General features: G+C 47.0%; 1 protein-coding gene across 5 annotated transcripts in view; it reads right to left on the reverse strand.

Annotated features, from left to right (window-relative positions):
* CELF2 (CUGBP Elav-like family member 2) overlaps positions 1–25,319 on the reverse strand; it is a 557,440-nt gene that overhangs the window by 30,034 nt on the left and 502,087 nt on the right. For all 5 annotated transcript variants that reach the window (NM_001428342.1, NM_001428341.1, NM_001428339.1 and 2 more), the window contains 4 exons: positions 24,163–24,242; positions 19,891–20,049; positions 16,127–16,190; positions 6,652–6,786 (listed from right to left, as the gene is read on the reverse strand). In NM_001428342.1, the coding sequence (NP_001415271.1) occupies positions 6,652–6,786; positions 16,127–16,190; positions 19,891–20,049; positions 24,163–24,242 (438 nt within the window). The remainder of the gene's footprint in view (positions 1–6,651; positions 6,787–16,126; positions 16,191–19,890; positions 20,050–24,162; positions 24,243–25,319) is intronic.

The following is a 25,319-nucleotide window of genomic DNA, read 5'->3' on the forward strand; positions in this document are numbered from 1 at the left end:
TCACCTGGCTCTTTACCGCCTGCAAGAGGAAGTCCCAGCTTCTCAGCCACGGCTTCCAGGGCTCTCCCTCTCTCCCTGGTTCCTATTTCCCGTCTATCTCACGCTGGTGAAAAGGGAGATGGATTTCCATTTGCTGACAGAATGCCTTTTCTGTATTTTCTCACACCTGACACATCTGATAAATCTTCCATTTCTACCTCAGAAAGCTTAACTCATCTTAAAGTTCTGGCTCCAGTGCTGACTCTCCTGTTAAAAGTCACCCATTAAGACAGGATCTTTCCCGTCACTCACACGGTGGACCTTATCTGATTCCCGCTCTTCCACCTGAAGAATCCAAGTTGGGGCATCCTGCTTGTTTTGTGCATGTGGCCACTGCATCCAGTTTGTGGGACTAAGCCACCTACGAAAGTAGCATTTATATTTTGCTGCTTTTAAGTCTTAAAGCACAGACCTTAGGTCATAAACTTCTGAGAAGTTGTGACTAAAAGTGTTGTTGCTTTTTCATTTAATACAAAACACAGGCAATCCATACACGCTTTTACCAGTGGCAGTGGTGATACCAAGGTTATGTCAGACAGTGGGAGAGAGAGTCTGGGGTCGGGTGGGGGGAAAGGTCTCACCGAGTGCTTGTGTTGTGCAGCAGACATACCTCTGAGCTCACACACGCCTCACAAGGGCCCCACACACGATGCCTGGGACCGTGCAAGGCAACGTTTATACTGAATCATGGACACAGCATGGTCTCCAGAGCCTCTAAAGCAGGGAACGAAAGCCCCTATCTCAAATACTGAGAACGTGCACCCCAAACAAAGTAAGAGCAAGTCCTAAGCGAAGCCACAGCTCTATGAACGCACGACAGGGAGCGTCTGCGCACCCAGGGTCAGACTTGCAGAAAGTCAAGCTCTGCAGCAAAGGGGAGGACCGTATCTACTGCCACCCCCTGGGCTGGGCAGCTTTCTAAGTGTTAGCTCAGCGCCATGAAGACACAGCGCAGAGAAAAGGGAACTTCACCCAGTGGGGGTGTGTAGGTGCTGGAGGAAAAGAGAGAGAAAATCGACTGGACACGGTGACCGATTAAGGACAGTGGACCACAGGCTGGCTGAGAAGGTCCCGCAGGGGCCGAGGATGGGTCAGCGAGAGAAAGAGGATGTCTCCATGCGGCAAGAACAGGCTTGTGGAAGAGTGGCTGGCTTTAGTCTTCCCGAGGTTGTGGCATCACCACAGCAGCCTGAAGGACGCCCTCTCCCAGAGCCTGCTGTCTGTCTGTCCTTCTCTCCTGTCCCTCCAGGCTTCACCGACTGTCCCTTGCATGCAATGGACCGGAGGGGTGGCGCAAGTCCAACCCCTTCTCATGGACTTGCCTGGCCAAGCTCTCAGAAGGCTCGGGAATTCAGGTTAAATCAACCTCTTCCAAACGAGGCAAGCTCTCGTGTGACACACGTGTGAGGACCCTTGGGGGAAGGAGAGGGGGAAGCCTCTCATGACACTGAAGGGCTCTGGGATGACTCGGAGGATGACTTCTGAGTCCCCACCACTCAGCCAGCCTGGTAACGCTGGTGGATGACACACCACTCGCCAGCCCTTCTTACGTGAGGAGCCAGGGCAGGTCTGAATCTCATAGGAACATGAGATTCATTTCCCTCAAGGAGTCCGCGAGGAAGTGTCCCCCTGTCCCTGGGACGCAGTGTCTGTTGCAGCCTCTGAGGAGGAGGCCATGTCTCAAAGGTGGGAAAAGACGCTGCCTAGACTCCACAGAAAAAACTCAGGGGAAAGCCAACGGTGGGAACGGGAGAACATGCCCAAGTATTTAAAAATGTGCTTTACCCTTGAAAGAAATGATCTGTTAGCCTGAAGTGTGCACTTGACTGAATGCACTTACAGAAAGATTAGAGAATTTTAAAACATATTTTTAAAAAAGAAAGTAGAAGGGCAGCAGGATGATGTACACAGACATGACGTTAGGCTTTGGACAGAAAACGCCAGAGAGATGCTCGCAAGTGGGAATGCTGACGCGTATGTCCACGCTCTCAGAACCGCAGGCCAAGGCAACAGAGCCACAAGCCGGGCAGACATTAGTATCTTTAAGACCCAGCCACACACCTTACACTTTATCCCTTTCTACCAATACTGAGACTCATGTCTCAACAACAGGTTCGAAATGGGGTAAGAAGAAATGACCCAAGAATTAATTAAATACATAGAAGACCATAGTAAACAAAAGGGAAAATTACCATACCAAAATAAAAGACAAGAAACACGATTAAATCAGGCTTCAAAAGACCCATAAGAAATGCATAAAAGGCATAATAATGCATTTACCTGGTTTTTATTCTTTCCTGATTTTTAAATTTTACTCCTTACCATCTGATAACTGCATGAAACACTTATTCCAACCAAGGGCAACTGAGACTATTTTCATGTTTATTGCAAGGCCAGGAGTCAAAGAAACCTATATTTATTGCCTAAGGGGATCTTTTTTTTTTTTTTTTTTACAAAAAAATAATGCTTAATCTTTCATGTTTTAAAGCATAGACTGTTTAAAATCATTTGTAATAATGCTTAGGGAGTTTGTTCCTGGGTGTACAGAACTGAAATGATACATAACAATTGTTAAAAAATGAATAGTTTGCGGGTGCTGAGCTGTCCCTGTACTTCCGAGATGGATTTGTCTGAAGCACAAGAGATGTCTCAAGAACAGTTGAACCAAAACCTGGGCAGGCCGGTAGATGAAGCTCTGCTTTCCGTTTGAATGGACTGGCTGGTTATGCATGGTTCAACAGGAAGCACCCCCCCCCCTTTTTTTTAATTATTAAAAAAAAAAACAACAACACAAAAAACACACTGGCCTTGGGACTAGCATTCCATCCCTTTTATTTCCTGGGAAATTGTTCTGATGAAGTGGAGAGTCATGAATTGTTACTAACCATGTTTTCTGTGATTTTGAAGAGTCCCTGATGGAAATAAGACAAATAATTTACTTTCACTTAAACACCAGATTTTCTTAGTTACACTTAAGATAAATAATTGAAATGTAGATTTAAATTGCTTCCGCTGCCCACATTTCAGGACTCTAATGAAACATTTTCGGCTCTTATGCAAAGCTCTGCTCAACACAGAAGAGAGAAACCCATCTCCCTGACACAGTGCTTGGCAGGATTTCTGGTTGGGCCGGACGCCATGTGAAGAGCAAAGGGAAGGATGCCTGGCTGGGGTTGGAAGAAAGAAAATACATCTCAGGACACATTTTCCCTTTCATTCAGGTCTCAGGAAAAAAGCTGAAAATGGCCAAGTATGTTTCAAGTTTCCTTACATACTCTTCCTAGGCTGTTCGAGTGCTCTGCATTTTAAGAAGGTCACTCCGTCCTCGCATTCCTGACCATACTGGATGGAATTAACGTGGATCTGCAGACATGGACCTCACCTCTCACTGTTTCCTCAGGATGGCGTCACGCCAGTCCTCCTCCTCCTCGCAGCCTATTCCTGCTCGGTCCTCTGCCTGGACACCCCTGCCCCGGATCATCTCCATGCTTCCATCACCTTCCTCAGGTTTCTGCTCAAACGTCACCTTTCAGAAGGGGAAAGCCTCCTTCCAACCCCTCTCTCCATCTTATTCTGCCTGCGAAGATCGCAGCGCTTGCCTGGCATACACACGGCACCCGTGACTGCTCCCTGTTCGGATTCCCGGAACAGACAGGAGGCCCCCGGGGGTGGGAGTGTGTCCTGCTCCTGGCTGTGTCCCCAGCACCCAGGCCAGTGCCTAAGGCTGCACAGTCACTTGAGAGCACTAGCTATCAATTACAGTATCAACACTGATGAGCTGACAGACGCTTTTGCACTTGGCTTCCTAAACCCACGAGCCTTCTACTAAAGGAAAACAAAATGGTGGAATATTAATTCCAATTCCCTGGAACCAAGGCACATTCCCAACCCAGCTGTCACAATGGAAGAATGAATTTTCATAAAGTTGAATGAAGCTTCCCAAGCAAACAACAGGCCACATACCCTTCACCAAAATGTCCATTTATGATACTGGTTGCTTCTGGAACAGGAGAATAATTTCAATGTAGTGACAATGTTAAACTCTTTAAAGCCTGGTGAACCAAATAGCAGACTGCCTCCTTGCCATGTAAGGAAGAGTCTTTAGGGGAAAAAGTGTTCTTTTTTCCCCTACCTTGTTATCAATGATGTGGTTTCTTCTTTTTACTCTCAATAAAAGGGAGTCAGCCGTAGTTGGAAAAATTACAATCATCTATTTCTGCCAAATTAAAGTTAATAGTGTTTTCTCTTAAAAAAAAAAAAAAAGACCTAATCCTTTTCCTTTTTATATAAACAAATAAAACACCCCTCAGATCTTGAGAAGTGTTTAGTTTTTTCACTCCAAATAAAATATAGTTAAAAATATCAGTTAAAAATGCTGACAAACGGTCTATGTATATAAAACCATATACAGTGTTTTTTTTAAAAAAATTTTTATTGGGCTAAAAATTTTTATAGTTGATTTACAATATTGTATTAGTTTCAGGTATTCAGACTGCTGTTTTAATATAATCTTTTCACAGTCCTCACAGGGAGATGTTTCTTTTTTTTTTTTTTTTGGCCTCATAGCATGCAAGATCTTAGTTCCCCGGCCAGGGGTCACACCAGCACCCACGTAGTGGAAGCACAGAGTCTTAACCACCGGACTGTTGGGGAAGCCCGAGATGGTTAATTCTTATTTTTCTTATTTAGCAAAACACTCTTCAGTCTAATTTCTAAAACAAGGACACTAGTGAGGTCAAATACTTGTGTTTTTAAGAAAAAAAAAATCACTATTATTTTCATAAGGGAGAATACACTATGTCAAAAACGCATATTTCTTTAAAAGGATGTATTTAAATAACCAGTTTATGTTTTGCATTAGTTATAGCTTAGTCTCTTGAAAAAATTACAAAGCTGATTTTTCAGGAGTATTATCTGTTGTGTGGAACGAGGCCCACATGTTGTCATGGTATGTTTTTGAAGACATTTCAAGAATGAAGGCAACGTCCCACATGCTGTTGGTCTGAGATGAGGTGATGGATACACTGTCCAGCCTTTCCTCAACATCTCTTAAGTTCCTCCCTCAACACTGAACTCAGAGGGAAATGAGTTAGAAACACAGTGTTCAGTAACAAATTAAGGGCTGTGGGGCGTCTGTCCTCCCTGAAGGTGGTTGCCTGAAGAAGGCTGGTCTACTGGGCACTGTAGTGTTCCTTCTCTATTCTTCTAGAAGAAAACCCTGCATTGTTACAGAGAAGTGTAGGGGCCAGTTAGCTCGTCTTTTCCGAGTGGCCGATAGAGGGCCGTGGGGTTGTTAGTTAGAAAGGGGCCTGGATGTTGTCCAGGCCAGCGCCTCCGCGTACCAGAGCAGAAGGTGAGATCATCCATCAAGGCCCAGAAAACCCAGAGAGGAAGGCAAGCCAGCAAAACACTTTTTAAAAAACAAATCCTGGTGTCTAAGCAACCACATTTGGTCTGGCTCATATGAAAAAGAAAACAGCATCTGCCTTTGAATAAGGCAACAGAATTTCTAAGGAGGGGGTAAAGAAAACCTCACTTTAAATGACATGGCCCAGAAGGGGACCACAGAGGAGCAACAAAGACGGTCCCCTCTGGACCTCCACGCTGAAAACCACAAGTAAAGGATGAAGCTGGTGTGAAGTATCACAGATGATGATTCGGGGTTTTGAGTTTTAACAGGGAATTCTTACATTGCTAAAAACAAACCACCACCACAAAACCAGGAGAAAAGAGCATTCCTGAGGGAATGAGGTGCCTCGTCACTGGGCAACTTCAGCAGGATGGAAGGGACGGCACAATTTTCAAACAAAAGGAATGTGTGAGAATTCCCTCACAAAGTTTTTCTTCTCATTTTATCCTTGGAAGATAAAAATGCACATGCTCAAACTTTTGTTTCTTTAAAGGGTAACTGCACACCTATGTTCATAACAGCACTATTCATAGTAGCCAAGACCCAGAAACAGCCCAAATGCCCACTGCCGGCTGAATGGATAAACAAGACGTGGTGCATGTATACAATAGAACAGTACTCAGCCATTAAAAAAAAAAAGCCATCTGCAGCAGTATCAACTAGAGATTATCATACCAAGTGTAGTAAGTCAGACAAGACGCAACTAGAGGTTATCATACTTAGTCAGACAAAGACAGAGACCACATGCTGCCACTTATGTGTGGATCTAAATTAGGGCATAAACGAACTTACCCATGAAACAGAGACAGACTCACGACACAGAGAACAGACTTGTGGCTACCAGGAGGGGAGCAGGGCGGGAATGAACTGAGTTTGGAATTGGCAGATGCAAACTGTTCTGTATAGAATGGACAAGCAATGCGGTCCTCCTGTACAGCACCGGGAACTATATTCAAAATCCAGGCATAATCCGTAATGGAAAAGAATATAAAACAGAATGTCGACATATGTGTAACTGAGTCACTTTGCTGTGCAGCAGAAACGAACACAACGTTGTAAATCAACTCTATTTCAATAAAGATACATTAAAAAGACAAAGTAAAGCGGTAACTAAGTTGGTGCCTGGCGGGGTCTGGGCATGTCCACCCTGCACCTGGCCCTGCCCCCGCGTCCTGTCTCCCAGCGGCAGGACCACCCCTTACCGGGACTGGTGAGAGCTCCCAGGGCGCTGCTCGTGGTGGACAGAGGATTTGCATTGGTGGTGGTGGCTGAGGTCTGGGCTGCGGCTGCAGCCGCCGCCAGCGTGGCCAGGTTCTGTAACTGTAAAGCATTCATGCCTGCAGCGGGGAGAGAGAGGGCACGTCAGCAGCAGGCCCTTTACGCGTTTCCCAAAAGAAAAGGCAGGTGATGAGCACAGAGGGCCCTGGGGCTGGCACACTCACCCAGCTGCCCTGAGGACTCGTGCGGTACCACATGTCCCGTCCCAGCCCAGGACCCTCTGCCCAACTGCCCCTTCCTGGGCGGTGCAGCTCAGCACAAAAAACAAGCAAGAGGTTTCCGTGTGGACCACGCACGGCAGGGCCTTCCACTGCGAGGGTGTCACCTGGAGGGAGGGCTTCAGGGTACACTCTCCATCCTTAGACTCGACAGGTGTGCATTCAGGGCGTGACAGAAGAAATGATGCTTTATTGCTCTGAAGTTACACTGATCTGTATTCCAGGATCTGTAAGCTGTGTGACTCTGGACAGATTTCTTAACCTCTCTGATTCTTGCTTCCTGAATGAGTAGTAACAGTTACTTACCTCCTCACTCACGTGGTTGTTGTGCAGATTAAATAACTCAATGATTGAAGTGACTGAGCACAGTGACTGGCATGACATAAGCCCCCCAAATCATCAGCAACTACTGTGAGTGTCACTGTCATTATAGACCCCCAAACTTCTCTCTCGGTTTATTCAGGAACTCAAATAATATTTGCTGACGAAAAGAATGAAGAAAAATGGCAGTGCCGTGATATTTCTACTTGCAATATCTGTATTTTAAATATATTTGTATCTCAAAGAGGAACTACTTACTAGAATGAATTGCGGGCTAATGAAAATCAAGAAAAGAATGGAGAGAAACGAAATTCTGCTGACAGGTCTGGGGGGACTAGCCAGGCACAGACTCCATGCCTGAGTCCCCAGAGGTTCAGAGATTCTCTACACCGAGTCTTTTTTCCATGATTCATTTCTCCGTCATGTACATTTGAGAAGCAGGCAACAGCAGTTCCTTCCTCATACAGTGGAATTTTGCACAGAAAGATAATGAAGTTATCAGCCTCATCTTACCTTTTTCTCATGTCTCAAATCCAGGCATTTGATACACATTTACATAGTGAATCCAACCCGCTTTTCAGACAGTGGCCTGATGACAGGGCTAGGGGATGGGAGACGGAGGAGGGGCAAGAGAACATTCTAGGAGCACGCCTGCTGGAAGCCCTCAGCCACCGTGTGGAACCTCAGCTGGACTCAGAGCCAGGCTCTCTTACCTACCCTGCTCCTCCACCCCAGGTGCCTTCGTCAGGACTTAATCCTACCAGGAAAGAGTTCCTCAGGCCCATACTGCGATCTGGGTTCTCATTTTGCTCACAGTGATACTCGGGCTCCTTCTGGGAGGCATCCAGCCCTGGTGGCTTAGGGAGAAAGCAGCACCTGTTCTGCAAACCCACACAGGTCCTGGGGGTGCTGGGAACAGGACAAGGCACCAGCGGCATCCTGCCAGCGTGAAGACGTTGCTCCATCGAGCACGTGCCACTGGGGACAAAGCTCTGTCCCCGCCTTGGGTCAGGGGTCAGGCAGGGGGGTGCTGACGGGACCCTGTGAAGGGAAAGCGCAGGGCCTATTTTTTCAGGTTTGCCTGAGGAAAACAGAGCTGGGGGAACATGAACTGAGCACAGATCTCCCTGGGGTCCCCTGGGTGTGGCTCCTGAAAGCGGTTGACCACAGGCTGGCTTGTGTGCCTAGGGGCTGGGCTTGGGGGGATGCTGCAGGGTGGGATGAAGCGCACCAGCAAGGACCTGCCTGGTCCCCGCGGCCCCTCTAACATGCTCAGGATGTAATGCAGACGACCAGACACCGGCACGGACAGACAGCTGTGCACACGAGAAGGGTTTAGCACCGATGTTACAGTCTGCACATCTGGCCACGGGTAACCATCAGCCGAGCACCCTCCTCAGCCTGCATTTCCCAGGACACCTGCTCTGACCCGCACTGCGGAACCACGGCCTGGTGCTGGGGTGGAGGAGCTCAGCCTGCTCCTCCGGGTCAGAGCCTCGCAGGCCCTCCCGACACTGAGGCTCTTCCCCCTGGAGGGTGACTGACGGGCCTCGTCCAGTGGCACGTTTACTCGTTACCTGTCATCCTCCGGCTCGCTATCTAACTCCCAACGCGTTCATCGCAGCCTGCTTCCACATCATAGACACTAAGCTCCTTGAGGACAAAGCTGTTGTCTTATTTGCTTTCAAGCCCACCTACACACACACAGAGCCATGTTCATTCACAGTAGGTGAAAAATGGAGCCCCAGGAGATGAATGAACAGGGCAACCAACAGCATGAAATGTTCCCATGCTGCTATAAAGAGCATTGTCTACAGACCCAAACGAGGTTTTTCTTGTTTGTTCTTCGTTCTTCAGTATTTACAACAGCTTCAAATATTGACTATTTCCCTCAGTCGTTAATTAATCCATTCTGCAAATATTTATTAGGTCTGTGCGTTTTCTTTTTCTCACCCACCAACACTCGGCGTTGCCCTGGAGTCCAGCCCACCACCCTTGGGTTCTGTGTCCCCCCCGTCCTCCCCGGGTGTCCCCTTCCCCCCTCACCCCAAGGGGCTGCCCTGCCTCCACTGTGAAGGCCAGGTTCTGGGGCGCCACACTGGGAGTGGCCAGCTCTGTTCAACCACCGACCGCTACGGAGCAGAACATGGACCCTAGCAAAACAGAGATGAAGGAGGGGAGGAGAGGCGTCGTGACTCCAGCATCAGAGCGTTTGGGGCAAGGAGGTGGGGCTTAGGTGGAGAGAAGCAGAGGCAGGACCTACAGGTGCTGCCCAGCTCGCCAGCTGTCAGCACGCGGCCACGACAAGACAGACCCCGGGCCCCAGGCCGAGAACTAAACCTCCCATCCGAGCGGAGCGGAGCCAGGGACTGCGGGAAATTCTATCTGTTTCTGGAAATAAGACTCGGACCCAGAAGCTCATTCTCACGAAATGTCCTAAAAGGGCTGCGAGTCCTGGTAGAAAACCATTCAACGACAGCCCTGGGCTTGGCGACAGCAATTGGGAGGAATCGAGAAATCTGAGCTCAGGAGTGACAGCACAGAGACTGGATCAAAGAACACAGCTCCCCCCATCCCAACACCCCCCTGCCCCCACCGACCCCGAACCATGATGCATACAGTCAAGCCAGACATTCTCCGAGAACATCGGAGCTGCCGGCTAACACAGGGCAGGGGCCGTGCTGAGGCCGGCCCTAGGAACCTGCGGGCAGTGGGCGTGAGGGATGTGATGGGCGCTCCTGTCCACCTCCCAGGGGCAACACGCAGCTGTTCCCTGCAATGTCCTTCTGTCCAGCCAGGTAGCGGCCTGAAGCCTGTTCCCCAGACCGTCCCTCCAGCAAGAAAGCCTCCTAGCGGGGACACCCCGGCCACGGCTGACATCGGCACATCGCAGGAACACGCGCGGGGTGTGGGGAGAGCCCTGGACACCGGTGGGGCAGGATCCCACTGTCTTCACAGCAGGCGTGCAGGGCCCCGGGGACAGACGCTTTGGCTCTTCTTGCCCCTGGCGCTCCTGTAACCAGAGGGTCTCACCTGCAGTGTGGACATCTCCCCTCCCCTCCCGTTCAAGGCAGGGGCTTGGGGGCCTGGCGGCCCCACTGCTAGTGGGAAAGGCCTCGGACCTCAGCTACGAAGGCAGCTCAGGAGGCTCCGAGGGGACGCACCCCGAGCTCCGTCCTCTGCCTGGTGAACTGCACAGACTTCCCGGTACCAGCATCTTTCTAGACCTCCAGCTGCTGCAGGCTTAGCCCCCCACGGACAGTCAGTCCTGGCCACCCCGTCCCTGCTCCGGCTGTCTGAAAGGGGGTGTTGCTTCTGCTGATGTTGAACTCACATGTCTGGTTCCTTCTCCATCATTTTGTGTTTTCTGTGTGTGTGTGTTTAAGGACCCTGTCCTGTCCTCCTCAGCTCCTTTCTCCACCCCCCAGGGCCCCCCATCTCATCTCCGGTCTCCGACACAAAGATCCTCAAAGGGCATGGGATGGAGGAGGGGTGGCCCAGGCCCTGGGGGCAGGGGTGGGGTGGGGGGGGCGAGGTGATGCTGTTTCTGGTTGGCAAACAGCTCTTCCTTGAGAAGAGAACCACCCTCTTTTAACCTCACAAAGCACTCTGCTCGGGTGGACATCCTTCAAACCAGGGGCAAATAATCTGAGCGATGAGAAATGCAAAACATTGAGATAAGTTTTAGGAAATCCAACAATGTGCCAAGATGGCCGGGGGGTGGGGGGAAAGTTAGGCATACAGGGGTTCCACTTTTCCCTCATTACTCTGGAAAAGACAACCCATCTCTAAATGAGGAAAGTATGTACCGAAGAGTGCACACTGTGCCTACTTGAAACTGAAGGTTTTTTTTTTTAAATTATTTATAAGGAGAAGGGCATGAAAATTTAATTGAATGTTCACCTTAGGTAATTCTGTGTCTTATTGTTCAGAGCAATTACCATAAATCTGCATTTCAATAAGCGAGAACAGATGTCAGTTGTTACCAGCGCTTGCCAATCAGGTCTGTTAGAAAGTGACAGATGGGTGGTTATGGAGCATTCTCGCATTCTCCTAAGGACTATTAGCAGGGAGTGCGGGGTGTGGAGGAGGGGAGGCTGGGCTCTGGGAAGAACCCGGGGCCTTTGTGGGTCCAGTCTGCACACCTCCCAGGTGTGTCCCCAACGCGAGGTCCAGTTTTGGCCAAAGTCTTCCCTCTTCTCCGCTCGTCACAGACACGCTGAGACCGTCTTTGCTCTGAGCCGGATCTCCGACCAGTACAGAAGTCGCTATGTGGTTCTTTCAGGCAGACACTTGCCCACTATGATTTCCCTCTGACTTTGGAAACTTAGGCCAGAGATTCTGAAAGCAAATTACTACACGCTTCTGACTGTCGGAAGTCAAGCGAAGCAGTTTTCCCTTTGTCATCAGATCTTCTTCTTAGGCCACCGCTTCATAACCTCTGCAATTTCTTACTAACAAGCCCCCCTCACCCTAGAAAAACATTTCCTCTAGCAGAAAACCACCCCCTGATAAATCTGTGACGCTGTCCAGAATGAAAGGAGGTTTTTCTGCGGCCGACACTGGATTGCTTCTCTTGGAGCAGTTTTGGGGTTCTTGTGCATTGTTCACTGATGGCTCAGATTTGCTTCTTGGTTGGTCTCCTCATTCGTCTGAGTGATTCCATACCTGGATTTGTGGACGCGCAGTGCACTGAGTGGCGGCCGGGGGCGGGGGAGGCGACAGGGAGCTCAGGCCAGTTTGAAATGCGGACCCGCCATTTCTTACCTTGGTGACTCTGGGCAAGTTTGTTCATTAACTTCTCTCACCCTCAGTTGCCCCACCTGTGGAATGGGATGCTAAGAGTCCCTATGTCACAAAGCTGCTGCAGTATGTGGGAGCGCTGTAGTGGTGGTTTTCTCCCTGGCGTGCCGTAAAGTGTGAGGATGAACCCCAGGCTTATTTCAAGGTGCTCTGTGAAAAGCAAACTGGTGTACTACTACCCTTGTTTTTCTAACATGATGCTTTTTTCAGATGATCGTTGTTATAAAGAAACGAAAGACCGAAAAACCAGTTTCTCCTTATTCTTTCTTTTCTGGAAAAATCCAGACTCTTGGCCTGAACTCAGACCCCAAGTTAGGGAGATTTCAGAAATTCATGGAAAAAGTATCACAGTTTGAGTGGGAAATGGACAAATTTTTATCACAAGTGATAAGAGGGAAAGTAGAATCAATCAACTTGAAGGATACACAAAAAATAAAAAGGATGCACATAAAAGCAGTCAGCTTATAAAGATTACAGCCTTACTGTTATATTCTCTGCTTTTTATATGTCAGATTTAGGAAAGGTTCCCTTTCATAAAATGGTAAAACACTTCTGAAGTTACTTTTAATTTGAAAGGTAAATGGTTTTGGTTTTTTTTTTTTTTAAGAACAAATAAGTATATCATTGATGTCTCATCTGATTTTATTGATGTAACTACTTTAGAAACTTGTCACCTAATTTTTGTTGTTGTTTTGCTTTTCTGTTTTTTTTTTTCCTTTTCCAGCTTTATTTCCTCCTCAAACAGAAAATGTTTCCTCATTCAGATGAGACATTCTAGACGGTGGTGAGACACCTCAGTTTCCTGTAGGACAGACCCTGTTTTCAGAGCTGTTCACAACACAGTATCCCTGCTTTCCCAGATGACATTCACCGTCTGTGGACGCTGCTCTCAGCTGCAGCGCTCGAGTCTGCCCCGTGGAGCTGGCTCTCTGGACATGAACGTGGGGCTTCCCAGGTGGCTCTAGTGGTACAGAACCCACCTACCAATGCAGGAGACATAAGAGATTCAAGTTCAACCTCTGGGCCGGGAAGATGCCCTGGAGGAGAAAATGGCCGGCCACCCATTGCAGTATTCCTGCCTGGAGAATCCCACGGACGGAGGAGCCTGGTGGGCTACAGTCCATGGGGTCGCAAAAGAGTCGGACTCGACTGAGCGACTGGGCACTGCTCTCGCTCCTCCACAGCCTCGCTCGCTTACAGGCGCTGTGGCCGCAGGAGGGGTCTGGGATGAGGCACCTCTTGGTGAAAGTGTGGTGAGAAGCACGCTCGTGTGTAACACGTAGGACACTGTACCCACCTGCTGACCCCAAACCTTCCACGACGCATTCTTCTTTGTTTCTTTTATTTATTTTTTTAACAAGTCATTCTTAAAGATACTGCCGTTAGTTTATGGAACGGTGTGTGGCTTAGATGTCCAGCTAAAGTCAAATTTCTTAATTCAAAAACCAGGCATTTCACTTAAGTTTCATTGGGACTGTATGCAGAACGTAAATTTGCACCTGCGAAATAATAAATTTACTCACTTGTCGGCAGCCCCAAAAGAGTCCACAAATGCCACTGAGAGGAGGCCACACCCTCTCAGCGTCGATGCTTCAGGAGAATTCACAGGTGAGGGAGGAGGGGAAGGAAGTGAAGACTTTTAGGGAAACGGGGAAGAGCGGCCCCCTCCCACAATTCAGTGCGTGCGGGAACCTTCTTCCACGAAGGGACCCCTATGATCCCTCTGCTTTCCAGGATGGGTTTAGGTGACTGACGGTGAGAAAAGCCCTACTTTGGGGAGACAATGAAAGAGCCGGGGGCCATAGAACTTGGTTGAAAAAAAAATAACCATAATGCTTCCTGATTTTCCATAAGAATGAAGGGCACTTGTTACAGAAATGGCGAAGCAGAAGAACCCTGACACCCCCATCCTCAGTCCTCACTACTCAAGGTGACAGCAGAAAATGGGACACTTGGCCTTTGACTGCACAGCCTGGGCAGCCTTGGTGCTGGATTTCACACTAGAAGGTTCAAGAAAGGGGTATTTTGGAAGGCCGAGCGCATTTACAGACTGACTTTAAATTAGCCATCTGCTCCACACACCTTCTAAGGTGACTCCCAGGTACTCTCCATTGATAAATGACTGCGTGGTGTACACACACCAACATCCTGACCCGAGGTGGTGCGCCGCGGGCTCACGGCCTAATGAAGAGTGGCAGGGCGCCCTGTCCACCGGGAAGACACGCCGGGCAGCAGCCTCGGGACCCAGTGACCTTCTCTGCATAATTTAACCACGGCAATGGGAGAGCCTGAGGCTTCCTCTAAGGGAAGACTCTTAATTCTGAATTTGGGGGCGGGGGGTTCCAACTGATTAGAAGAAAAATCCTGCCTTGGTGGAAAACACGATGCATCTTGACATTTCTTTCAGAGGGTGCAATCCGGAGGTTTTCTCTTTTTTAAAAATGTAGAAAACTCCTTGAATATTTAAGTTCTGTCTCTCCAGCCTCCTTTCACAGAACTAAAAATAAATCAACTGTTCAAGGAGATACTTAGCTCCGAGGCCAGCTTTCTCAACTGTGTTCATTAACATTCTGTTGAATGATTTCACTACTTTTTATTTTAACATCTATTTTTTTCTAATAATCCCAAAGCTGTCTTATGACAGAATAGGTGGGCGGTGCCCGCAGATTTAAAGGGCCACGAGTAACTGAGCGCTGCTCTTACTGCAGGCCAGTCCACCCCGTCAGAAAGGTCACAGTTTAGCCCCAGGGGCCACCACGGAAGGCAGGGCTAACGGCCACAGGACGCACAGGAGGAGGGATCTGAGTGTGCTCATGCCAAGTCTCTCCAGTTCCGTTCAAAGTGACACAAGGAGAAGAAAAATAATAACACAGGCTATGGATTCAGGAGAAAAAGAGAAAAAAGGAGTTTTCACAGTGACAGATAAAGAAATCAGGCTTAGAGTCTGCATGTCCTGGGTTAATCTCACTGACTCAGGGTGTCACTGATGGAAGCAACTGGGCTTGCCTCTAATATGCCAACAATCTGTTCTCCTCGCCCACTCTCCTCGACGTTTTTGGAATTGAGGAAGAAGCTTCCTGACTGTTCCTCGCGGCAGGTTACTGGCCCCTACGTCCTGATTCACCGCACGGGTCAGGGTATCAGCCTGGAAGGTGACTCAGCGGGACCCACCTTTCACTAATCACTGCCCCTAGGTCACTACCAACACAGCTCATTATCAAAAGAAAACCTTCAGGGGCTGGCTTTCACATGCAGTCCCACTGTGATTCCCACCCCGCCCCCCACCTTGCCCCCCTCCCCCCCACAACGAAGATTTCCACTTTCCCATAAAAGCTTCTGATGCACAATTCTATCAGCTAGGATTCTTTTAAATTAAAAAAAATAAAAATAAAAAAAGGCACCCCTGTTAATTGTGGTTATCAAGGGACTGAAATGGTATCAGTCAGAGATAGGTCTGCAAGCCTGGCTTTCATTATGGAGGACAAAACATTTTTATTGACTGCCTGTTATTAAAATTTTAGAGGGACGTCAATCATGGTGGCTGCCCTGGATACACAGCTCTTGCTGGAAATCCACCCCCTCCCCCTTCCCCACCTTCCAGCAGTCAAACCCTTTAAGAAAAAATAAACACAACTCTGGAGGGTAAAAGAATCTGCCTGCAATGTGGGAGGACCTGGGTTCGATCTCTGGGTCCAGAAGATCCCCTGGAGAAGGAAATGGCAACCCACTCCAGTATGCTTGCCTGGAGAATCCCATGGACAGAAGTGCCTGGTGGGCTACAGTCCATGGGGTCGCAAACAGACACAACTGAGTGACTAACACTTTCCACTTTCTCGAGGGTACTATGCAGGAATTCTCAGCCCCCAGTTTTCTTGTTATAGAACTGTTGGAGATGCCAGGGATAGAAAATCAACTTCTGAGCAGCTTACTCTAAGGTGTAACACCTAAGCCAACAGGACAGGTTTGTGGTTCTTTCCCCCATCTTCTTCACCCTCTGAACCCATCCCAAATTCAGACAACAGAGCGGTCCAAAGGCCAGGCAGGCCTCATGACTTACCCGCCATCTGCTGAATGCCACTGAATGCACCCAGGTTGCTGGAGGAGGTGGCCTGCTGCAGAAGCTGAAAAAAAAAAAAAAAAAAAAAACACCAAAAACAGAGAAACATCCTGTCAAAAAGAAAGGCAGCTCAGGACAAAGGAACTTGCCACGTCCACAGGGGCACATCCAGTTCCCTTTACATTCAAATAGTCAGCTACTGCTGCCTCTTAACCAGCTAAAGGTTCCCAGTGTTGGAGCCATAAATCCATATTAATGTCTAATCTCTATTAAGTAACCAGACACCGGGAGACTCAATAACGTCACTGCCTTAAACAATTCATCAATTTACAATTTTTAACAACCAGGTGTTAAATCTATGGAATCCAACATGGCGTGACTAATGCTATCTCTCTGGAGCTTAGTAGTTCTCGTAACTCATCTCTGTCAATCAGGGTCCAACCCTGGGTCTCCTCCGCTTTCCTTCACAGCTCCCTGTCCTACAACCTTCATTAGGAATGCACAGATTCCCCGACTCCTGGACTAACAGAGAAACCGCTGAGATACCTACAGAGATAAATGTATCTATTCACAGCTCCAAAGCTACAGTCATAACTGTAGGATAAAGACAATGGTCAACCATTTTAAGGTGGACTTTGTGGGCACAGAGGAACATACTATTTGTCAAAACTTAGAACTATCTGGTGCTATATATCCTGACGCTATTATTAGAAATATATTAGCATCTTCTAAAAAGAAATGAAGACAGCTGTGAAAAGGTCTCTGCATTTTGTCTCGGGAGCTTCCAGAAGTACATTTATCCCGCACGCAGAAACAGCGGGCAGCACAAGGTAAGGCGTGTGATCACCATTTGAAAGCACGCCTTTACTTGTCCCAGTAAGTTGAATTACAGGTTAACTTAGGGTTTCTCTGGTGGCTCAGAGGGTAAAGACCTGACTGCAGTGCAGGGAAACCGGATTTGATCCCTGGGTCGGGAAGATCCCCTGGAGAAGGAAATATCAACCCACTCCAGTATTCTTGCCTGGAGAATTCCATGAACAGAGGAGCCTGGCGGGCTACAGTCCATGGGGTTGCAAAGACACGACTGAGTGGCTTTCACTTAGGTGCTGCACTAAGTGTGTGACTGGACTTACTGATACCCTCCTTCTGGTAGATCAGTATAGCCACAGTCTGTACCCTGGAGCGGGTGTGGGGCCGTCTCCTATACTCAGAAGTCCATGGATGTCAAAAGCATAGACTCACCAAATCTATTATTAAAAAACTGCCACAGTTCTATGAGCTGAGGAGGAACCAGAAGAATTCACTATTTACAAAATAGGCTCTCATCATTCACTTGGAGCTCTGCGCAGCCTAACGGAGAGTGCTGCCACTCGGGCAGGTTAAGTGTCGGTTTCCTCTGCTCTAGGAGGAGGAGACTCCACCATGGTACGGGACTCACAAACGGGCATCCAGCAGCTGACTCCATTCTACCCAAGTCCTAGTTGCAACGATACTATGGGGATTAATGTGAGCAGTTATCAGAAACAGGAATACACCTTTCACTCATCCTTCTGGATTCGGTGTAACAGATACCTAGATATCAGACAGACACAGACACAGAGTGAGGAAGAGGGGAAGCCAGGGATGATTCGCTTTGACTGAGAGAAATCCCTTCTCTTGGTTTGATTTCTCAGGTTTCCCATTCTCTTGTGGTTGCAAGAGAATGCAGCTCTGTACCATGTTTTAAAAACTGAAGTTTAGTCAAATTAAATTAGCTTTGAAGATACTTTGAGGGATTAATAATTTCTACTGGAGGAAGTTGCAATACCTGGAGGGTCATTAACCCGAGGATTCTTTCCACTGACAACCACACTCTGGTGAGCCAGAGTCAGAATCTACCCTCAACACAAAAAAACAGGTGCTGGGTGGTGGGGCCAGAAGACTGGGACAGGCACAGGGGTCCTGGCTCCTGGAAACAGTGGAACACAAAGCTGGATCCTTAAAAACTCTGAAAAGGTGAGCTTGCCATCAACCTATGATAGAAAACCTTGTTTTTATTTTTTATTTCAGCAACAAAAAATTTTTATATTTTATTTCATATTTAATATATAAATACATAATTGATATATAAATACATAACTATATAAATTATAGATTATTTTATATTTTATTTCACCAATTTTACTTCGGCAAGACATGAGGAAATTTCACACGGGGTCCCTGTGGATAAGATGGAAAACTGGCTAGAAGGTGACAGCAAACTCGGTTACTGCTTCTATCAGTGATTCAGGGGAAGGCAGGAGAGGCATGCTTCTCCCGCAAGACACGCAGACGTGTCATGAGTAGTTACTGCTCGTCAGACCCTGACAGGCCTGAGGGTGGGTAAAGGAGGATTATCAGGGACTGCCCTGGTGGTCCAGTGGTTGAGAGTCTGCCTTGCAATGCAGGAGATGCAGGTGTGATCTCTGATCTGGAAACTACAATCCCACCTGCATGGAGCAACTAAGCCTGAGCACCGCAACTGGAGAGCCTGTGTGCGGCGATGAAAAACACTGCGTGATAACAACGAAGACCCCACAAACCTCGACTAAGACCCAACGCGGCCAAACAAGTAAATATTAAAATAAAAGGGGAATATGAGTCACAACTCCTTGGAGAAGCAGCCAGGCTGGATGGAGAGAGCACACAGAGGGGTGAAATCCTGCCTGACCACCAGCGCCATGACCTTGGGGGAAGTAACAAAACCTCTTTAAGCCTCTCCTTTCCCTCACCTGCAGCAGGGGGATCACCTTTCAAGGTTAGAGGGAGGGCTGTTTTGCACAACAGTATGGGTTCTGCTACAAAGGACAGCTCATGGGTCATACTATACTGAGGGCAACAGTTCAAAGGTCAGGACAGAATGAGGACACACATACACGGACAGACAGCGGCTAGAATCAAAGGCCCAAATGCACAATATAAAATTACATTAATTAATGTGTAGCCCGGCAGGAAAGGGGGTAGAGAAGCATGGTTCGGCACTAGATCAAGCAAAAGCAAGCGAAACCTTAGGGGAGTGTGAGCTGCCTTCCACCACTTTCAAGCTACGTTCAGATGCTTTGAAGCTCACACTAGGGCTCGCTCCTCATGCTGTTTCGATCTTACCAGGGGAACGGTCCTAGGTTTTGACTCTGGCATTTTAATAAAGACAGTGGCAAAGTGAAATGGGCAGCACAAAGGTGCAAATAAACAAAAAAGGAGGTGAAAGTTTAGCAACAATGAACTGTAAGGGATGGCTGGAAGAACAGGGGCTATTCGTCCTGAAACGGGATCTGAGTTTCGGGTTTCCAACAGATAAAGGAACATCTGAACTGAATCAACATCCCTCCTCTGGGAAGACCCAGTGAAGGACAGTTCCACGAGGCCTCCCTCCTAAGTCCTGCCAAAGAACACCCTGCCCCGGGCATAGAGAGCGGGCAGACCACGGCTGCCTGGGGACCTTAAATCACGGTGCGGGGAGCATGCCGCACCCCTCCTGATGCAGGAGTTGATGCTGGAACACTGGTTAACACCCAGCCTTGTGGAGCCCAGCTCAGCCTACATCTAGCTAGACCGAAGGGTCCATCGTTATGCTCATCAATTTCACCTGGAAAAACTCTGCATCGAGGCCAAGAATTTCCTGGCATTCACAGCGTCCCGAGGCTGAGCTTTTGGTGTACTGAGGGAACAGGAGTCTGGAAGAGTTCCAGGGGCGGGGCTCTCTCTCTCCTCCTGGGGACCCCACGTCCCCACCCCCAGGAACTTACCGCCAGGTACTGCGGGGTGAGGCCGCCCAGACCCGTCAGGTTCCCCCAGGTGGCAGTGTTGAGCTGCTGCATCTGCTGCGCCAGTTGCTGCTGGAGGCGCCTTTGCTCCTTGTCCTTCTGCGTATCCGCGAACTTCACCACGATCGGTGAAGAGCAGCCCTGTGGTCAGACACAGCGGAAAGTGAAGAGGGGGTTACAGCCTGGTCCACTGGGCTCGGGACACTCAGTCAGTGTGGGGCCTAGCTTTCTGAATGACTGCAGCAGAGGGGCCGAGCCGGGCTGGTTTTTAAGTGGTTTGATGGTCCTTCGTCTTCTCTGAATAGCACCATCAACAGAATATTATTCCAGGGTCTGTCACTGGTGTCTCTGGGGCTCTGGTGCTTGAAGAAGCCATTCTGCTCTCGTGATCTGCTTATTACACTGCCTCGCCTTCTCTCTTCAGGGGTCTTCCTTCCACCATCCCAGGACCTCCTCAGGGACAAGAGACCTGATCACTGGCCCTTAATTAAGCTTCATGGTTCATTTGTCTGAAAGATGGACTTGTCGTGGTGTGTCTGTCTGTTGCTATGTGTAACCTGGGCACGAAGAGGGGGAGACGTAATGGGAGTGAGAGTGCCTGTCATTCACGTCTTTTTTTCTTTTTTGTTCACTCTTTCCAATGCTCAGTTAAGCATTTTTTAACTTTGGAATGGTGGGAATTACATCGACCCAGTAATGTAATCGGGAGCAGTGGGTTTCATTTTTAGGAACGTGGATGAAGGAAGGAGATATTCAGGGAACGCAGGCATGAACCCATGTCCCTGTCCCCATGTTTTTAGAAAGGTCTCCTCCTTCTCTACCACATCTAATCTATCACTAATCCCAGGTTACTGCAAATCAAAAACGAACTATCAGGATTGTGTTCTAGTCCAGGGAGGTGGAGATTTCAAATGGGAGGTGGAGATTTCTACTTGGCTTCTTTTCCTAATCAATCTTGCTGTTCTAGGAGCTTCTTTCCATGTTCATTTCCTTTAAAAGGCAGGATCAGGGGTAGTGAGTGAGAAATGGCCATAGGTTATATAACAGGACCAGCATCTTTGAGATGGAGGTGGTCCTTAGGGAAAGTAAGGGCCTAACACCCCAGGCAGGAGGACTTCCTTTTAAGATCACTTTTCAACATTCGCCACTTGGTAAACACTCAGTGGAAACCAATTGGTTTCCCTCTCCATACAGCTTACTACACATTCCATCACAATTAAAGCTGTGAAATTTTGCTGAGAAAAAAGAAGTTAATTCTACCCAAGTGATTAAAAAAAAAACAACAAACTTTTATTGAAACTCAGCATGATAACAGACCTCTCTCTTCTGTCAGAAATTTAATATTCCTATTTAAATGAGCTTTCCCCTTCCCTTTGGGTTAATTTTTCTTTCTCTTAGAAAACAAAGTTGCATTTTTTTTCTTGTCACCTTGGGTAGTTCCTGGGGATGGAGCTATGCATAGATGAGGCAATCATGCCCGTTATTAACCCCCAAAATGTGGGAAAAGTGAGGTGACGGGCTGTTGAACCTCCAGTGGATTGATCTTCAGCTCTGGGGGTCACAGTCACAACCCAGGATGTTAAGAGTCAATAAACTAAATAAAAGTAACCATTAGAAAAAAAAAATCTCTACTCTATTTTTCTTTGTCTGCTCTGTATTTTAGTGCTTCATCATTTTAAAGAGAGCAAAACCACTCTGAAGATGGAAATTACAGAGAGCAAGGGTTTTGCATGGAAAGGGTTGTTATTCTATCAAATTCATTCTGTAACAAATTATAGCATCTCCTCCTAACAGTTCTCTTATGGTTGACTTTTTTTCTTCCTTAAATACCAGAAAATGATATAAAAGCAGAAAATCAGGCCAATGATTATAGCTCAAAAAATGACTTGTATAAATTATGAAAGGGAAAAAGAGGGTGGGCAGAGATTGGAGGAAGGTGGGAAAAATCAAGGTACCATATAAAATTAATGACTTCTTTTTCTTTAAAGAATATGTTCAGTTAAACTTTAACAGTCACGTCATTTTGAATTCGTATCTCTTAGATCATACATCTTGGTTGAAGATGTGAGCCAGAGTCCTAAAAATAATGCGATTAATTAAAAAAAAAAAGAAAACAAACTTCAGTTATACAACTCTAATGAGACTGCATAATAATCTTCCATTTAAATGTCAATATTTTTGAATTAAACAATAAATTTAAGTGTCTAAGGGCCTCTCTGATTAAGCATGGATGTCCATATTTAAAAACAAGTGCATCAGATCTGATTTCTGATAAGAGTGATATTAACAAAGGATCAACGACTTCTGAAGAATAAATACGCCCCATTCTCTATAGCAAATTCTTTTCCTTCTGAGAGCTTGTTATTTTTTTGGTTTGGGTTCATACCCAGTTCTGCTGTATTTTCTCGTGTTCTCCGTCCGTAGGGACGTACAGAACACAGTCCTCCCATTCGGGTCGGGAGCCCTGGGTGAGGGTACTGGGGCGGCAAGTGTTTCCAACAGGGCTGAAATAGCTGGGGTGAAAAAAATAATCTAAGGTGAGACCCATCAGGAACAGATCACTCCATCACAGGAAATAAAAATGTTTAAGAGTAAAACACATGTATATCAAGACTTTCTTTTTCTTAACAGTCCTTTTGTTTTCATTTCCAGGCTGATCTGCAGCTGGAAACCAGGCTGATCCACCGCAGTGGAGCTGCCCAAGGTAAGAGAAGGGCGGGGGACGAGGGTGGGAGGGGAACAAACACATGATCACATGTGTAACTGCTTGTTGTTTGAGACTGGATTCCTAGATATTTCAAATCCCGCTAATTCTCTCTTATTGTGGCCGACTTTCACCTGAGCTTGCCTTCACGTAGGGGGGTGTGAGTGCCTTAAAAATGCATTGCACTGAAAGGAAAACACAGTGATTATATAAGGTATGTTAGGAATACTGAAGTCAAAAGGAAGTCTGAAAAAGACAATAGGCTTTGCAATGCTATCAAAACTCAGAAAAGTAGAGTAAACACTGAATGACAATGCCATGCACACTCTCGTCCCCCACACTTCCACCCACCCTTCTGCTCCCTAGAAAAAGTCTGCCCACAGAACAAGACTCAGAAAGATCACTGAGCTCCCGGCATGCTTCGGGAGATGCAGCATGGCCAAAAAAAAGAAAACAAAAAAACCGAACAACAAAAAAATTAAAACCCCCCGCAAAAGTGGAGGCAAAAAAGAAGCTCAAACAATAGAGAACTTTTGGCACGTTAAATAAAACTGAAAAAAAAAAAAAATTCTTTTTTTCTTTCAAAAGATGAAAAACATAACTTGAGGTAATAGTACAAAGCCACCTCCAGAAAAGATCACCCATACACAAAGATACAGTTCACATGATACAGCAGAACATGCACTCCCAAAGGATTCTATCAGACAATACAGAGTAAGGAACTGCATATCACTCTTGGAATGCTTTTGTGCAAAATCCTGAAAGGCCATGACCCGAATCACAGACTCAAAGGACAGAGCCGTCGTCTACATTTGTGGGCCCATGCCAGCGTATTTCTCTTCCCCCAAAGCCACTGTGTCTCTCGTTAGGAGATCACATTGGAGCCTTCGAGTTTCTTGGTTACTGTTCTTATTTTTTTTTTAGCAAGGGGGCAAATCTAATTTTGGGGGTGGGTGGCTCTCATACATGAACATTTGCGCTGGTTTCATCTTGTAGGAGAAGTCTTAACTTTCTCCGACACTGCTGATGCCAAAACAATTCTGTTTGTCTTGATTAAAGGTCACTTGACCTCACATTTAAAAAGAAGACAAAAAGAAATGAAAGAACGCTGTGACTGAGCACGGGGCCCACTGCAATTTGGAATGGGGGCTGTTAGCGTTCAACCCATCCCACCCTGGCGGCTGGCCAATGGACTTGTTCCCTGAGGGGCACAAAGATGCCCGGGTTAAATGGCATCATGAACTTTACACAGCAGGACCTGGGCCACCGCCACAGAAGGCTCAGCAAAGAATGCAGAGCAAGTGGAAGGTTTTACTAGGTGTGTTTCCAGTCATTAGGGGAGAAACTCAGAGAGGAGAGCGAGCGGGAGGGAGAAGAAAGGGGGGCGGGGGGAGAGAGATTAAGGGAGGGGGAGTATGAATGAATGAAGAGAAAGGTGGTGAAAGTTTACATCTGTGATTGTCATGTGAACAATCCACACAGGAGAGAGTCGCTTTCCATCCCCCAGCATTTGCACAAAGAAAACGAAGAGCGGGCAGATGATACAGTACCTCCATGGTCTGAGACTGGTGCATGGCTTTGATTGCATTCTGTGCCATTGCCCTTGTAGAAAACGTGACAAACGCACAGCCTGTGGGAAACAAGGGGACAGGGAGCAGGAAAGACAAAAACAACAAGACAAAAGGTTTGGACGCTTGTTAAACCAACACAGTCTACGAGAACTGCCACAGGACGACACTGTTCTCAGTAGTACATAAACTCAACAACTTCTCTCTTTGGTTTTAATCTCATGTTGCTTTTTTACTTACAGTGCTGACTTGCTAATCTGACCAAAGCAGAGAGATTTACTGATGGATTAGTTTATTTATTTTTAGAACGCAGTCCAGGGAAAGGAGGCTGGGTACTCTTTTTTTTTAATTTTTAAGTTTTTTTAGCCACAGGTTTGAAATGCGCAAGACCTACTTTGCATTTTCTAAAATACAGAGTTGCAATTTTACATTTTCTCCTTGGCTGACTATCTTGACTGAGGGCATCCACCCACTCTGGTTCTATATTTCAAATGGGAGCCTTGATTTTTAAGCAGCCAATAATAAAATCCTCACACCCAGGGCAAATTAGCAAAGAGATTCCAATAGCTTGAAATGTCAGCAAATAAATATACTTCATCTTTTCTGGGTGGTTTAAAAATTAGATATATGTATAAATACACATTCATGTTACTTAAATGCAAATAAATATACCCAAATCCTGTACGAACTACTTAGTAACTGTTAATGATGAACAAAAACAAACCCCCTATTAACAAATGCGCCATTACTCTGGGAATATTCAACAGTGCATAGAAAGTAAAATGTAAACATGTGCATTGGATTTGTTATTTGTATCAAATCTTCATGACTTCTGAAAGTTGCAACTTGCGGTTTCCATCAGAGACTGGACCTCAAGTGGAACATACACAAGACAAGGCACATTTCTCTGAATGACTCCCCTGAGGCCCACTGAACCCTCCTTGGCTATTTTTTCTTTTTTTTTTTTTTCCAGCTGTAAAATAACTAGCATCCATAGGACTCCTTGTAGCAGTGTCAGCTACCATGCAGGTCACCGCTCCAACTACATGGCTCACTGCCCTTTCCACTAATAAAAACACTGCCTTCTAAAATTTACATTTTATTTATCAGGCACCCTTGGGCTTCTCAGAGAAAAAGAC

This window comes from Bos taurus, chromosome 13 (genome assembly GCF_002263795.3).
Source record: "Bos taurus isolate L1 Dominette 01449 registration number 42190680 breed Hereford chromosome 13, ARS-UCD2.0, whole genome shotgun sequence".
Lineage (NCBI taxonomy): Eukaryota > Metazoa > Chordata > Mammalia > Artiodactyla > Bovidae > Bos > Bos taurus.